We start from the raw sequence: 17,003 nt of genomic DNA, 5'->3' as shown, positions 1-17,003 counted from the left end.
TTCGAGCATAGTTCGGGTCCGTACCGAATTTTGGGGTGTTCGTGACACGGACCCGAACCCGAACTTTTTCGTAAAAGTTCGGGTTCGTCGTTCGGCATGTATTTTGGCGCATTTTGAAAGGCTGCAAAGCAGCCAATCAACATGCATCATACTACTTGCCCTAAGATGCCATCGCAGCCATGCCTACTATTGGCAAGGCTGTGATTGGCCAAGTGCAGCATGTGACTCAGCCTCTTATAAGCTTGTGCGCACGTCGGGACGTGCTCACTCCCGATGTGAATATAACAGGGTTAGACGCAGCTGATGCTAGGGCGAGAATAGGCAGGGATAATTGAATAACTGGAAGCAAATTTCTCTCCTCCACCTGTGATTCATCTGAACAACTGCAGCTGAGCTGCTTTTTTGATAGGGATTGGCTATTTTTAGAGTGGCCAGAGTGATTTTTCCATCCACATGTACCCGGGCTGACCGCCGGCCGCCATTTTGCGACTTGTAGTGCTGCAGCAGAAGCTGCCACAGTGTGCATTCCAAAGCTCCAAACAAGTCAGACATCTACACCTGGGATTCAGACCAATAGCGATTTAGCAGCACAGTCCAAGGCTATTTTTTTTAAAGGTTGTGCAGACCATTTTGTGGCACATGTTACTGGGCTGATAGGCGGCGGCCATCTTGGGACTAGTGCTGCAGCACAATCTCTCCCAACGTCCATTAATCACTTGTAATAGTGGTCTGTGCCATAGAAATCCTACATCAGGGACTTGGGTGTGCTTGTGTCACCCCTACTAATACCAGTCCACCTGTAATCCATACAGTGAAAAGCCATAAAGTATTCCAGTGAGGGAATTTTTTTTTTATTTAAAAAAGGCCAAGTTAGTTTATCTGGCGTTCAATATACTAGATACAGTTAGGCCTGCGTTTCATACATCTGGAATTAGCAAACTAATGTGCTGGGGTTGGGAAAACATATATGTACCCATACTAGAATCTGTCAAAGAAAGCGGTACTCACATATAACAGTCATTCATCTGTAATCCATACAGTCAAAAGACTGAAAGTATTCCAGTGAGGGAATTTTTTTTATTTAAAAAAGGCCAAGTTAGTTTATCTGGCGTTCAATATACTAGATACAGTTAGGCCTGCGTTTCATACATCTGGAATTAGCAAACTAATTTGCTGGGGTTGGGAAAACATATATGTACCCATACTAGAATCTGTCAAAGAAAGCGGTACTCACATATAACAGTCATTCCATCTGTAATCCATACAGTCAAAAGACTGAAAGTATTCCAGTGAGGGAATTTTTTTTATTTAAAAAAGGCCAAGTTAGTTTATCTGGCGTTCAATATACTAGATACAGTTAGGCCTGCGTTTCATACATCTGGAATTAGCAAACTAATGTGCTGGGGTTGGGAAAACATATATGTACCCATACTAGAATCTGTCAAAGAAAGCGGTACTCACATATAACAGTCATTCCATCTGTAATCCATACAGTCAAAAGACTGAAAGTATTCCAGTGAGGGGATTTTGCTAAAAAATAATATATTTATTTCATTGTGGTGCGAGTTGAATCGCAACAATGAAGAAAAATACTATTAAGGGACGAGGACGCGGTCGTGGTGGTGTCCGTGGAGCCTCTGTTGCTGGTAGAGGACGTGGCCGTTCGGCCCCAGGCGCACACAGTAGGGAACGAACTCCCTCAACTAGCCGGCAGAATGTACCGCAATATCTCGTGGGGCACAATGCCGCTCTTAGGATGGTAAGGCCTGAGCAGGTACAGGCATTAATCGATTGGGTGGCCGACAGTGCTTCCAGCACGTTCACCACATGGTCTTCCACCCAGTCTTCTGCGGAAAGCGCACAGGTGGCACCTGAAAACCAAGCCCATCAGTCTGTCACATCACCCCCAAGCATATCAGGGAAACGGTCTGTGCCACAAGTTATGCAGCAGTCTCTTCTTCTGTTTGAAGACTCTGCTTCCAGGGTTTCCCAGGGGCGTCCACCTAGCCCTTCCCCAGTGGAGGAAGACATACCATGCACTGACGCACAACCACTTATGTCTCCAGATGAAGAGGACATGGGAATACCACCACAGCAGAGTCACCGACTCTCTGATGATGACGAAACACAGGTGCCCACTGCCGCGTCTTTTTGCAGTGTGCAGACTGAACAGGAGGAGGTCAGGGAGGGAGACTGGGTGGAAGACGATGCAGAGGACGATGAGGTCTTAGACCCCACATGGACTGAAGGTCGTGGCGATGACTTTCACAGTTCAGAGGAAGAGGTAGTGGTGAGACCGAGACAACAGCGAAGCCAAAGAGGGAGCAGGGGGCCAAAGCAGACGAGCCGCCGCCCCCAGAGTTCGCCTGCTACTGGACATCGCCAACAGGGACCCAGCCCCAAAAAGGCAGCTTCAAAGAGTTCCCTGGCATGGCACTTCTTTAAACAATGTCCTACCGACAAGACCCGAGTGACTTGCACGCTCTGCCATCAGAGCCTGAGGCGAGGCATTAACGTTCTGAACCTCAGCACAACCTGCATGACCAGGCATCTACATGCAAAGCATGAACTGCAGTGGGGTACACACCTTAAAAACCAGGCACTCGCTGAGGCTCCCCCTGCTCCCTCTACCGCTGCTGCCTCGGCTTCCGCCTCGAGAGGAATGTTGCCACCTGCCGAGCAGCAAACAGAGGATGTGCCACCGACACCACCACCACCGCCACCGTCAACTAGCGTCTCCACTATATCACACAGCAGCGTTCAGCTCTCAATATCTCAAACCTTAGAGAGGAAGCGCAAATTCCCCCCGAGTCACCCTCGAGCCCTTGGCCTGAACGCCAGCATTTCTAAACTGCTGGCCTTTGAAATGCTGTCATTCCGGCTGGTGGACACAGACAGCTTCAAAAAGCTGATGGCCATGGCTGTCCCGCAGTATGTGGTTCCCAGCCGCCACTACTTCTCCAAGACAGCCGTGCCTTCCCTGCACATGCAAGTGTCCGATAAAATCAAGTGTGCACTGCGCAACGCCATTTGTGGCAAGGTCCACCTAACCACAGATACGTGGACCAGTAAGCACGGCCAGGGACGCTATATCTCACTAACTGCACACTGGATGAATGTAGTGGCGGCTGGGCCCCCGGCGGACAGTTCCTTGGCGCACGTCCTTCCGCCCCCTAGGATCGCAGGGCATCATTCTCTGCCTCCTGTAGCCTCCTCCTCCTACTCGGCTTCCTCCTCCACTGCTTCCACCAGCTCATCCGGTCAGCCACACACCTTCACCACCAACTTCAGCACAGCCCGGGGTAAACGTCAGCAGGCCATTCTGAAACTCATATGTTTGGGGGACAGGCCCCACACCGCACAGGAGTTGTGGCGGGGTATTGAACAACAGACCGACGAGTGGTTTCTGCCGGTGGGCCTCAAGCCAGGCCTGGTGGTATGCGATAATGGGCGAAATCTCGTGGCAGCTCTGGGACTAGCCGGTTTGACGCACATCCCTTGCCTGGCGCATGTGCTGAACTTGGTGGTGCAGAGGTTCATTCACCACTACCCCAACATGTCAGAGCTGCTGCATAAAGTGCGGGCCGTCTGTGCGCGCTTCCGCCGTTCACATCCTGCCGCTGCTCGCCTGTCTGCGCTACAGCGGAACTTCGGCCTTCCCGCTCACCGCCTCATATGCGACGTGCCCACCCGGTGGAACTCCACCTTGCACATGCTGGAGAGACTGTGCGAGCAGCAGCAGGCCATAGTGGAGTTTCAGCTGCAGCACGCTCGCGTCAGTCGTACTGCCGAACAGCACCACTTCACCACCAATGATTGGGCCTCCATGCGAGACCTGTGTGCCCTGCTGCGCTGTTTCGAGTACTCCACCAACATGGCCAGTGGCGATGACACTGTTATCAGCGTTACAATACCACTTCTATGTCTCCTTGAGAAAACACTTAGGGCAATGATGTTAGAGGAGGTGGCCCAGGTGGAGGAGGAGGAGGAGGATGAGGGCTCGTTTCTAACACTTTCGGGCCAGTCTGTTCGAAGTGGCTCAGAGGGAGGTTTGTTTAAGCAGCAGAGGACAGGTTCACAAGTCGCCAGCCAAGGCACTGTACTGGAGGACGAGGAGGATGAGGAGGAGGAGGTGGAGGGGGACGAGGATGACGCAAGTTCACAGCGGGGTGGCAGCCCAGGCCCATCACTGGTGCGTGGCTGGGGGGATACGGTGGACGATGATGATACGCCTCCCACAGAGGACAGCTTGTCCTTACCCATGGGTAGCCTGGCCCACATGAGCGAATATATGCTCCAATGCCTGCGCAACGACAGCAGAGTTGCCCACGTTTTAACGTGTGCAGACTACTGGGTGGCCACCCTGCTGGATCCCCGGTATAAAGACAATGTGCCCACTTTAATTCCTGAACTGGAGCGCGACCGTAAGATGCGCGAGTACAAGCGCACGCTGATAGAGGCGCTCTTGAGAGCATTCCCACATGTCACAGGGGAACAGGTGGAAGGTGAAGGCAGAGGAGTGGCAAGAGGTCGCCAACGCAGCTGTGTCACGGCCAGCTCATCTGAGGGCAGGGTTAGCATGGCAGAAATGTGGAAAAGTTTTGTCTCCACGCCACAGCTATCTGCACCGACACCTGATACGGAACGTGTTAGCAGGAGGCAGCATTTCACTAACATGGTTGAACAGTATGTCTGCACACCCCTCCACATCCTGACGGATGGTTCGGCCCCATTCAACTACTGGGTTTCGAAATTGTCCACGTGGCCAGAGTTAGCATGTTATGCCTTGGAGGTGCTTTCCTGCCCGGCGGCCAGCGTTTTATCTGAACGCGTATTCAGCACGGCAGGGGGCGTCATTACTGACAAGCGCAGCCGCCTGTCCACAGCCAACGTGGACAAGCTGACCTTCATAAAGATGAACCATGCATGGATCCCACAGGACCTGTCCCTCCCTTGTGCAGAGTAGTCCTTATTAACTGCCTAAAACATGTCTTGTTGTGCTACGGGCCACTTCTTTATTTGATACAAATTTTATGAAACCCACAGTTGAATGAAACTCTTCTCTGTCTGGGCGCCGGGGCCTAACCAGATGAAAGTGGCCGGTTAAACTAACGGGTGACATGAAGCCATAACCTCTGCCATGCTACCTCTGTCTTCTGTCTGGGTGCTGAGGCCTAAGTCAAATAAAGCGGTCTTCTGCTGTGCTGGGGGATATGAAGCTAATCTCTGACCTCTCTCCTCTGTCTGGGTCCAAAGGCCTAAATCACTGAAAGAGGCCTTCTCCTGTGGTGTGTGATATGATGCCAGAATATGTGCTGTGGGGCCTCTCTCCTCTTCCTGGGTGCAGGGGTCAAATAAACTAAATTGTGGCCTACTCCTGTGGTGGCTGATATGATGCCAGAATATGTGCTGTGGTGCCTCTCTCCTCTTCCTGGGTGCAGGGGTCAAAGTAACTAAATGGTGGCTTCTCCTGTGGTGGCTGATATGATGCCAGAATATGTGCTGTGGGGCCTCTCTCCTCTTCCTGGGTGCAGGGGTCAAAGTAACTCAATGGTGGCTTCTCCTGTGGTGGCTGATATGATGCCAGAATATGTGCTGTGGTGCCTCTCTCCTCTGTCTGGGTCCAAAGGCCTAAATCACTGAAAGAGGCCTTCTCCTGTGGTGTGTGATATGATGCCTGAATATGTGCTGTGGTGCCTCTCTCCTCTTCCTGGGTGCGGGGGTCAAAGTAACTCAATGGTGGCTTCTCCTGTGGTGGCTGATATGATGCCAGAATATGTGCTGTGGGGCCTCTCTCCTCTTCCTGGGTGCAGGGGTCAAAGTAACTCAATGGTGGCTTCTCCTGTGGTGGCTGATATGATGCCAGAATATGTGCTGTGGTGCCTCTCTCCTCTTCCTGGGTGCAGGGGTCAAAGTAACTAAATGGTGACTTCTCCTGTGGTGGCTGATATGATGCCAGAATATGTGCTGTGGGGCCTCTCTCCTCTTCCTGGGTGCAGGGGTCAAAGTAACTCAATGGTGGCTTCTCCTGTGGTGGCTGATATGATGCCAGAATATGTGCTGTGGTGCCTCTCTCCTCTTCCTGGGTGCGGGGGTCAAAGTAACTCAATGGTGGCTTCTCCTGTGGTGGCTGATATGATGCCAGAATATGTGCTGTGGTGCCTCTCTCCTCTTCCTGGGTGCGGGGGTCAAAGTAACTCAATGGTGGCTTCTCCTGTGGTGGCTGATATGATGCCAGAATATGTGCTGTGGTGCCTCTCTCCTCTTCCTGGGTGCAGGGGTCAAAGTAACTAAATGGTGGCTTCTCCTGTGGTGGTTGATATGATGCCTGATTCTCTGCTGTGAAACCTCTCTCCTCCATCTGGGTGTAGGGGTCAAAGTCTTTCAAAGTCGCCTTCTCCTGTGCTGATTGATATAAAGCTGATGGTTGTGCCATCTGACATGGTTGCCAGGGTCTGATTCAAAGGGGGGCCTACTCCTGTGGTGGGTGATCTAAATGCCTGATTCTCTGCTGTGAAACCTCTCTCCTCCGTCTGGGTGTAGGGGTCAAAGTCTTTCAAAGTCGCCTTCTCCTGTGCTGATTGATATGAAGCTGATGGTTGTGCCATCTGACATGGTTGCCGGGGTCCCATTAAATTGTGGCCTACTCCTGTGGTGGTTGATATGATGCCTGATTCTCTGATGTGGAACCTCTCTCCTCTGTTTGGGTGAAGGGGTCAAAGTAACTAAATGGTGGCTTCTCCTGTGGTGGCTGATATGATGCCAGAATATGTGCTGTGGGGCCTCTCTCCTCTTCCTGGGTGCAGGGGTCAAAGTAACTCAATGGTGGCTTCTCCTGTGGTGGCTGATATGATGCCAGAATATGTGCTGTGGTGCCTCTCTCCTCTTCCTGGGTGCGGGGGTCAAAGTAACTCAATGGTGGCTTCTCCTGTGGTGGCTGATATGATGCCAGAATATGTGCTGTGGTGCCTCTCTCCTCTTCCTGGGTGCGGGGGTCAAAGTAACTCAATGGTGGCTTCTCCTGTGGTGGCTGATATGATGCCAGAATATGTGCTGTGGTGCCTCTCTCCTCTTCCTGGGTGCAGGGGTCAAAGTAACTAAATGGTGGCTTCTCCTGTGGTGGTTGATATGATGCCTGATTCTCTGCTGTGAAACCTCTCTCCTCCATCTGGGTGTAGGGGTCAAAGTCTTTCAAAGTCGCCTTCTCCTGTGCTGATTGATATAAAGCTGATGGTTGTGCCATCTGACATGGTTGCCAGGGTCTGATTCAATGGGGGCCTACTCCTGTGGTGGGTGATCTAAATGCCTGATTCTCTGCTGTGAAACCTCTCTCCTCCGTCTGGGTGTAGGGGTCAAAGTCTTTCAAAGTCGCCTTCTCCTGTGCTGATTGATATGAAGCTGATGGTTGTGCCATCTGACATGGTTGCCGGGGTCCCATTAAATTGGGGCCTACTCCTGTGGTGGGTGATCTAAATGCCTGATTCTCTGCTTTGAAACCTCTCTCCTCCGTCCGGGTGTAGGGGTCAAAGTCTGTCAAAGTCGCCTTCTCCTGTGCTGATTGATATAAAGCTTATGCTTGTGCCATCTGACATGGTTGCCGGGGTCTGATTCAAAGGTGGCCTACTCCTGTGGTGGGTGATCTAAATGCCTGATTCTCTGCTGTGTAACCTCTCTCCTCCGTCTGGGTGTAGGGGTCAAAGTAACTAAATGGTGGCCTACTCCTGTGGTGGGTGATATGATGCCTGGTTCTCTGCTGTGGGACCTCTCTCCTTTGTCTGGGTGCTGTGGTCAAAATAATAGTAAGTGACCTTCTCCATTGGTGGGTGACTTGAAGCCTGATTCTGTGCTATGGGACCTCACTCCAATTAATATTGTTTAATTTTTATTTATTTTATGTTAACTCATCATTTCCCTATCTACATTTGTTTGCAGGGGATTTAACTACATTTTGCTGCCTTTTGCAGCCCTCTAGCCCTTTCCGGGTGTGTTTTACAGCCTTTTTAGTGCCCAAAAGTTCGGGTCCCCATTGACTTCTATGGGGTTCGGGTTCGGGATGAAGTTCGGGTCGAGTTCGGATCCCGAACCCGAACATTTTTCGAAAGTTCGGCCGAACTCGTCGAACCCGAACATCCAGGTGTTCGCTCAACTCTATTAATGACCCCAATTATGTTTAGGTAAAAATTTGCACCAAACTATAGACATATTTTATATTTAAACTCATTAAAAAATAACAATCCATTTAAGAGTCGCTGGCGCCATCCGCTGTCCACCTACTGAGCTGAGTGTTGCTGGTCGTGCATGTTCAATCGCTCTCCCACACCACCTTTTTTCTGCTCGTTAGGGAAGTACGATAGCCTCTGCAGTAGCATGGCAGTATAGGTAAGGAGACTCCTTTTTCTCAGCTGGTTTGTCAGCTTGTATTGCTGGATTGGACAATAAAAGGGACAGAGAGGTGACAGTGGATGTAGTGTTTTAGACTTTTGAAAGCATTTGAACATAGCTGAATATACGAAGGCCTGTATAGTGGTTTAGAAAATATTGTTTCTAATTGGACTAAAAATTGGTTAAACGACTGTATTCAGAGATTGGTGATGAATCTCTCATCTCGGAAGCTTTTTACAGCAGGACAAAATAACCTTAAAGAGGTTGTGTCATCTGAAACATTGGTGGCATATGTCAGATGGGTGTGGGTCCTACCTCTGGGACTTGCTCCTATCTCTAAAATGGACCCCAGAAAGTGAAGGAGAGTGCACCGTGCATGCACAGCGTGTTTTCCATTCACTTCTATGGGAGTTCTCAAAAATTCAGGAGTGAGTGCGCATGTGCAGTCTCCGGTCCTTTCAACTTTATGGGACTACCGGAAATAGGAATTTAGAACTCCCAGAAAAGTGTATGGAAGGTGGCGGCGCTTGCTTGGTGCGCCCTCATTCACGTTCGAGGGCCCATTCTGGAGATAGGTGGACCTGCACCTATGTAACGTTAGTGGCATATCCTAGCGATATGCCACCAATGTCTGAGATGTGAGAACTTCTGTAATGATTATGTAATCTTGTATTGAATGTTGATCCATTCGTATCAGCACTTAGACTCAATAATTTTTCCTTTTTTGGAGAGATTGGCTGATGCCTTCTGGGTTTCTTACTTTCCTGTGGTTCAATAGTGGGAGGTGATTTTCTAAAATTTAGCCACAACGCTTTCCCTTCTTCCACATTCCCTCTCTCTCTTGGTTGAACTTGATGTAAATATATCTTTTTTTCAAACATACTGGGGGAGATTTATCAAACTGGTGTAAAGTAAAACTGGCTTAGTTGCCAATAGCAACCAATCAGATTCCACCTTTCATTTATCACAGCTCCTTTGGAAAATGAAAAGTGGAATCTGATTAGTTGCTATGGGCAACTAAGCCAGTTTTACTTTACACCAGTTTGATAAATCTCCCTCACTATGTAAGGGACTATACTGTCATTTGCCAGAGGGGGAAGGTGATTGATTTTGTCCAGAGCCAGCTTCAGCAGCACCAAGGTGGACACATGGAAGACTAATATCATGAAAAGGGGATTTTTAATGCTAGAAACACTGCAGTTAAATAAAAAGGGCTATTAAGAATATTTTTAATCTTTTACCATGATAGTGAGTCTTAGGGTTGTGAAAGAATGGGGGGGTGTTGGAAAGACTTGGCCAGACCTGTAATGGAAAGATTACTTACCTGCTTCCAAGCACTGACTCCCCAGTCCTTCTCTTCCTGGGCTTCCTCCTTGAAAACATCCATTTTGACGTCACCTGCAGCCAATCATTGACCGCTGCGGTGACTGGATCCCCTTGCATCATGTGACCATTTGTCATGGTGGAAAAGGAGCCGGTCACCTCTATGGCCAGAGATTGGCTGGAAGCACCGTCCAAAAGGATGTTTTCAGCAAAGGTGGGCAGAGGAGCATCGCAGGCCGAGGGGAGAAGTTGTGGGGAACCAGCACCGAAAAGCAGGTGTGTAAGCTTCCCTTTACTGCTCCATCCATTCTTACACAAGCCCTTTAAGCTTCATTTACATAAAATAAAAAGCACTCTTTAGGGGTAGTTTGGCATATATAAGCTCTTAAAATCTTTGTATCCGCTAATTATCATAGGTTTATTTCAGAGTTTCTAGAATCCTGACTCTACATTTGCAAATTCCAATTGTGTTAGGGCTCATGCACACGAACGTATTTTCTTTCCGCTTCCGTTCCGCTTTTTTTTTGCGGACCGTATGCGGAACCATTCAATGGGTCTGCAAAAACAACGGAAGGTACTCTGTGTGCATTCTGTTTCCGTATTTTCGTTCCGCAAAAAAGTAGTGCATGTCCTATTATTGTCCGCAAACCACGGTCCGAGGCCCCATTTAAGTCAATGGGTCCGCAAAAATATGAAACGCACACGGAACACATCTGTATGTCATCCGTATTTTGCGGATCGATACTTCAGAAATGCTATGCCCAGCCCATATTGCTCATGTGTTTTGTGATGAATAAGTTACTGTTTCCGTTTTCGATCCGCAAAAAACGGATCACATATGGAAACAATACGGATATGTTTTGTGGAATAATGGAATGGAAGAGGACTTAAATCAGAGTAAATAAACTTATATACACTTATATACAACGGATCCGTAAAAAACTGACGGAAAAACAACAACGGTCATGTGCATGAGCCTTTACATTGTGTTTTGAGATATAGAGATATAACAGGGTATTAGTGTTGAGCGAATTGAAGTTAACGAAGTGGACTTTGTTACAAATTTCAGGAAAAATTTTATTTGCCGCGAAGCCGAATTTCCTTGTGCTTCGTGGTTGATTTACCCTGAAATGGCATAAAAAAAAATATCATACTTACCTCATCTATTTAAGTGCGAAGAGGCCGCTGTGGCCATCATTCTTGTAGATCCTGTGCAAAACCTTGTGCGCGATGACATCACCGCGTTGCCTGGCATGATGTCATCACGCGCCGCGCGAGATTTCGCACTGGATCTTCAAGCAAGATGGCAGCGGCATGCTCTTTGCAAACAAATGGATGAGGTAAGTAGAATTTTTTTTTTTAGCAACCAGTGAAATGCTTTAATATTGATCTCAGACGCCACGATCAGAGATGAACACGGCCTCTGAGGGGTACAATGATGGGGGAGGCGCAATCTCCGTTCCCTGTCTTTGCACCCACTACTTACAAAGAAATGCACTTCCTGACAAAGTAATTTGAATCGAATTTTTAAGAACTTCGCTCCTGTCTAATAAATATTTATAGTATTTTTGAATTTGCTTGTAATGAGTTAGAAGGAATCTGAGAGCATTGCACAATGTAGGAATATATGTGTGTGCCTCAGTGTCGCTTTCTCTGGCTCCAGTACTCATCGGCATCTACATCATATGCAGATTGAACGTAATGTTCTACATTAGTAAACGGAAAGAAAACAAAGCAGAAATAAAAACAATGAAACGGCCCCGTTGAGGGTTAGAGTTGTGAAAAGGCTGCGCTTAAACAAGCGAAAATGGAAAATGCGCAAAATGTTTGCATAAAATAAAGTATATCTATCGTGAAGTTATGTACCAGTGAATGGAAAATTCAATTTTTAATGAGCAGCAACAAATGGATCACAGAGGAAAATATACCCTCAAGTCTTTATGCAAGCATTTCTTTAGATAATATGGACAGTAGCAGCATCGGGAGGCCCCCTTGTGAACCCCTGTAGCTGCTGGGGGAAGCTGCGGTATTCAGTCCTAATGAAGTATTCATTCTCATCCATTTTACAGTGATATTGATTTTGGCTTCTCCCGCTGTAGAATGAAAAAAAAAAAAAAGCATGTTTTGGGAAGATTGCTGATTTGAGGACAGAGTGGCCAGTATAACCATTGGGTACCAATTAGGACAGATTCTGATCATTGTGGCCGTAATTCTTTTGGGGACTGAACTGAAATGGAGAGATGTTGCAGGAGGAAAATCAATAATCTAATAGGAAGCTAAGCTACAATAATAAAAGTTGCAGAACTTTATGGTTTTACGTAGCCAACAACATTTATCTTTTAATTTTCTTTTCCCATAGGTTCCTCCAGAAGCCAGTGATCCAAGAACAAACAGTGGGGTAATATTTTTTTTAACTTTTATATAGATCGTACTAAGAAAAATGCATAGACTCCCGGTTATACACACTTTATTATCTCACGCTTATTTCAGTAGAGTTGTTTTTGTTAAAACTGATGCTGGTAAATCTTCAGCGTAGCGTGTACCTGATTATATAGTCGTCTTGATAAATTTGGAAATAAAAGCCTTTATGATTAGACTGTTGTACACGAACAGCTGCCGTTTGTACGTATAGTTTTATGCATAAATTTGGGCACCCTTTGTTCGCTCTACAGGGAACAAACTTAAACAAGATATCCTTTGTGAGCTCAACCTTGATATGGTCAGTACTTATAGGTCAAGCACCTGCTTTTTCTCAGTGCCACAGAGGACTACTGCAAATGGGTTAATTTGCTACTTAGTGGGTTAATATCCACTGTCAATGTTAATGCACTTTTTCTGTGTGATGTTTGTAATCCAAGATGTGAGATGGAAACACCGTTCAGTTATGTTGCCCTTCTCGGCAGGAGGAAGTGGGTCCTTCTTCTCTGGGTCAGGAGTTTAGTGAGAACACTCTACACAGGTTGAGTGAGAGGAAGCATCTGCATGTGGCTGCTGTAAGGAACCTTCACCCTTGCATGCCTACCAGCTACCACCACCCTCTGAGAGATAAAGACGTACAGAATATACAGACTGTTGAGGGGCAATTTAAAGGACTGGTGCAAAGGTCAGACAGTAACAGAAACAGTCCTCACTGCTAATGGAAAGGGTACATTGCATCAGATGCCCACCACACTTACCATGTATTAGCTATCCACTGGAGGATCTACTCTTCACTGTGGGAACTGTACTACATATCGCAGCACTGTGTAACCCTTTGGTCAATTTGGAAAGTAGTTTGGATCTGATAAAGACAGAGTCAGCCATCTTACTGCTGGTTAAACCACGTTCAGCTTTGGAACTGAATTCTATCAGTGTCTTTATGAACTTCAGTAAAGAACATTGGATTTGTTACCTCTACATTCAGCTAATTATTGCTTTGCACCACCATTGCACAGCTGCCATTATCCTGCCCTGCACGGTCCTTCCTGCCTTGCACCCTGCCAACTGTTCACCATCAAGGGCACCACAACTATCAACAGACGGGAGTCCCCAAAAGGCCCAGGGTGGGCCCATGAAAAGAAAGGGTACGCCCTCAATTCAATGCACTGCCCCAGGAGTTTGGAATTCTTTGCTGCTTTTTACCTCAGATCCAATAGGGCAGAGCTGTGATCTAACATAGTAACATAGTGATTATCTATGTTATCTATGTTAGGTGTATTTCTGGGGCAGATGTGGAGCAAAGGTCAAGAATAGGACATGCTCTATTTTTTTTCAGGGCCACATAACGGAATTGCAGATGCAGACAGCACACAGAGTGCTGTCCGCATCTTTTGCGGCCCCATTGAAGTGAATGGGTGCACATCCAACCTGCAAAAAATGCTGCTCAGATGCGGACCCAAACCACAATCGTGTGCATATGAGGCCTTCATGAGAGCAATAAAGCTGTGTTCTACTGGCCAACACGGTACCAGGCTTTACTTTTTAGAACCCTTTTATTGTAAGTACGGTCTGCAATTTGGAAATCTTTCAAGCCTTTGTTGACACTTGTATGTTGTGGGTAGCCCCATCTCGGACATTTTTGGCAGATAGGTGTCGGGCCCATCTCTGGGACCCAGTCCCATCTCCAGAACAATGCCCTGAAGTGAACAGAGAGCACACTGTGCATGCGGTCGTCTTGGCTTTTTTTGGATCTCCCACAGCAATGAGTGGACAGAAAGCAGCACACGTGCAGCCACCCCTCCATTTACCACTCTGGGGCTTACAAAAATTGCCAAGCTAGCGCTTTGCTGTTTTCAGAAGTTCCATAGGGGTAAATGTAGAGTTGTTGTGCATGCACGACTTGCTCTCTTTTCACTTTGGGGCCCCATTCTGGAGATAAGAATGAGAGGTGGGACACATACCTATGGGACATTTATAGCATGTTCCAGATGGAAATACACTTTTAAGTTTCTTGCATGCAAAATTTGTTATAGTATTGCTGTCCATAAAGTGATATATTTATCTTGCATCTATTTTTTCATTTAAGGATTTTGCATGATAAAAATTAGACATGGTAATTTTAGTCAAGTAGTAACTACATTCAAGTGGGAGTTTTTCACAGGATCAGTTTTATTTTAGTGGAATATATTTCATTACTCCTTGACTGTTATGAATCCCTACGGACTTCTTCCTTTATGCTCTGCCTACAAGTGACTTCATCAATATGCTGATATTCCATAGAAACGGGCTCTCTCCTACATAAGCATATTCATACACAGCACTATTAGGTATTCAGTAGAGGTTGATGATCAGTGGTGATGAGAGCCATTTGATGTAAGATGAAGACTATCTGACTCCTCTGACATAGATGCCCTTAACAGCTGCTTCTACGGTATGTGGTGTCGACATACTAATGAGGACACCGCATACAGAATTTGGAAGAGGAAGTCAGCGGAGATTCCTAAAAAGTCAGGAAGAGACACAGTGGCTTTGTTGCATTCATACATGACTAACGATATGTGTGTATAATAACATGCATTATGTATATATGAGTCAGTCATTGGATATAGGGGTTTTCTGGCTTTATATGAATATAATGGGCCGATGATAATAATTTGCCATTATTTTACTCACTTATATAGCGCTGATATATTCAGCAACACTTTACAGACATTGTCAGCACTCAATGCCGCCAGTGGGACCCTTTCACTTTTTTCACATTTTTTGTTTTGTTACAGCCTTGTGCTAAAATTAAATTTAAAAAATCACGTTTTCCCCATCAATCTGCACTCCATACCCCATAATGAGAATGTGAAAACATAATGTTAGAAATCTTTACTTCTCTATTGAAAAAGAACAAAAATCTTGCATTGACATAAGTATTCAGACCCTTTACTTAGTACTTATGTGAAGCACCTTTGGCAGAGATTACAGCCTCTCGTCTTCTTGGGTAGGTTTGCACACATGGGCGTAGCTAAAGGCTCATGGGCCCTGGTGCAAGAGTTCAGCTTGGGCCCCCCCCCCCCCTTCCCTAAGTGCTTTGTGGCCAGGATCAGGGAAGCACATAACATTCATGCTGCCTGAGGCAAAAATTCAAACGCCTACATTCCCCCCATGCCAAATACTTGACCTAACCCCTTCCCTCCAGCCAGAGGTGTAACTTGACCAGCATACACATTTTATGATACCAGTGTCTTCCTAGGCGGCACAAGGGTCACGGATGTTCAGTTGGGTTCATGTCAGAGCTCTGGCTTAGGCCAGTCAAGGACATTCATATTGTTGTCCCTAAGCCACTCCTGTGTTGTTCTGGCATTGCTAAGGGTCATTGTTTTGTTGGAAGGTGAACCATAGGCCCAGTCTGAGGTCCAGAGTAGGAATGGTATTGAGCAAGTTTTGAACGAAGTGACTTCGGATGAAGCAACGAAGCTCACATCACTCAACACCAGTCTCAGGTTACATAATTTTAAATAAAATTAGTTTTACCATGAGGTGAATTTTTAAAGTCCGTTTTACAGGTGCCTGCTTTGCTGTAATTGTTGCCAAATTAATGAAATGGTGTACAATGTCTGATCACTTTGGTGCATCTTTAACCCCTTCCTGATATAGCCATTTACCATTTTTAATTTTTGCACTCTGCCTTCCAAGAATCACAATGACTTTTTTATTTATTTTTTATTCACAGATGTATGGGTACTTTCACACTAGCATTATAGTTTTCCGATTCCATTCAGTATGCATCAGGATGTCTTCATTCTCAGTCCCTCTTATGGTATTTGGCTGGAGAAAATACTGCAGCATGCTGCAGTTTTTTCTCCGGCCAAAATTCCAGAACACTTTCCATTGAAATGTATTAATGCCAGATCCGGTACCAAGTGTTCCGGATCCGGTTTCCCAGTCTGTGCATCTATTTTTACGGTTGACACCGGAGAAACGGATTCGGTATTTCAATGCATTTTCAGATGGATCCGCATCCGGATCCGGAAACAAATGCTATCTGTTTGCATACGGATTTCCGGATCCAGCAGGCAGTGTCGGCAATGGAACTGCCTGCCGGGATCCTCTAACGCAAGTGTGAAAGTACCCTATGAGGGCTTGTTTTTTTTGTGGGAGAAGTTATATTTTCTATTGGCACCATCAAATGTTCAATTAGATGTATTGGGAAGTTGGAGAAAATTCGAAATGAGTTGAAATTGGGAAAAAAATACATTGTTTTTATGAGTTTTGTTTTCACGGAATTCAGTAGGCGGTAAAAATTGTCATCTTTATTCTGCTACTCAGTCCAATTACAGACCAAGTTTTTACGTTTTTTCTTGTGTTTTAATACTTATACGAAACTTTGAAATAGACATTTATATCTACAGAGATGTGTGAGGGCAATCTAGTTTTCATTGATAGCTTTTTGGGGTGTGTATGACTTTTTGATCACGTTTTATGACTTTTTTGGGAGGTGTTATGCTTGTTAATGGGGTGATTGGTTGCACATTTCTGCCCATGGATTATTAGGAATGAGCGTTCGTACTAACATTTGTTCCCGATAAGTGGCCCGACAAGTACTTTTAAACAAGTGTAACTGTAGTGTTCTGTTTTATGGTTCTTTGATATGGCACAATATTACAGAGCTATTCTTCCCTAGAGGCAAAGCTTCTAGAAGGAAGTGCTTGCAATATGGCATCCAGTGCATGCAACTTTTTTAATTTTTTCTGGTGGTTTTGTGTTCATACAGAAAACACCATTGTTTTCCACTCTTTAAAATTGGATGCATGTGGAGGCACATTAGGGCAAGATAGTCCATTACAGATGCCATTATACAGTAGCTCCATACAGCCCAGAGGTTGCTCAGA

At 46.2% G+C, this 17,003-nt stretch overlaps 1 protein-coding gene across 4 annotated transcripts in view; it reads left to right on the top strand.

Moving 5' to 3' along the window:
* Positions 1 to 17,003, top strand: part of INPP4B (inositol polyphosphate-4-phosphatase type II B) — a 698,485-nt gene that overhangs the window by 336,284 nt on the left and 345,198 nt on the right. For 3 of the 4 annotated variants that reach the window (XR_005776353.1, XM_040418489.1, XM_040418491.1), the window contains one exon: positions 12,065 to 12,103. The exons of the other annotated variant lie outside the window; for it this stretch is intronic. Coding sequence is in view for 2 of the 3 variants with exons in the window: in XM_040418489.1 (XP_040274423.1) it covers positions 12,065 to 12,103 (39 nt within the window). In the remaining variant the exon portion in view is untranslated. The remainder of the gene's footprint in view (positions 1 to 12,064; positions 12,104 to 17,003) is intronic. 4 annotated transcript variants of the gene reach the window in all.

Source organism: Bufo bufo, chromosome 2 (genome assembly GCF_905171765.1).
Source record: "Bufo bufo chromosome 2, aBufBuf1.1, whole genome shotgun sequence".
NCBI classification, from domain to species: Eukaryota; Metazoa; Chordata; class Amphibia; order Anura; family Bufonidae; genus Bufo; species Bufo bufo.
Note: the sequence above shows the minus strand (reverse complement) of the source record. Positions and strands in the feature narration are given on the sequence as shown.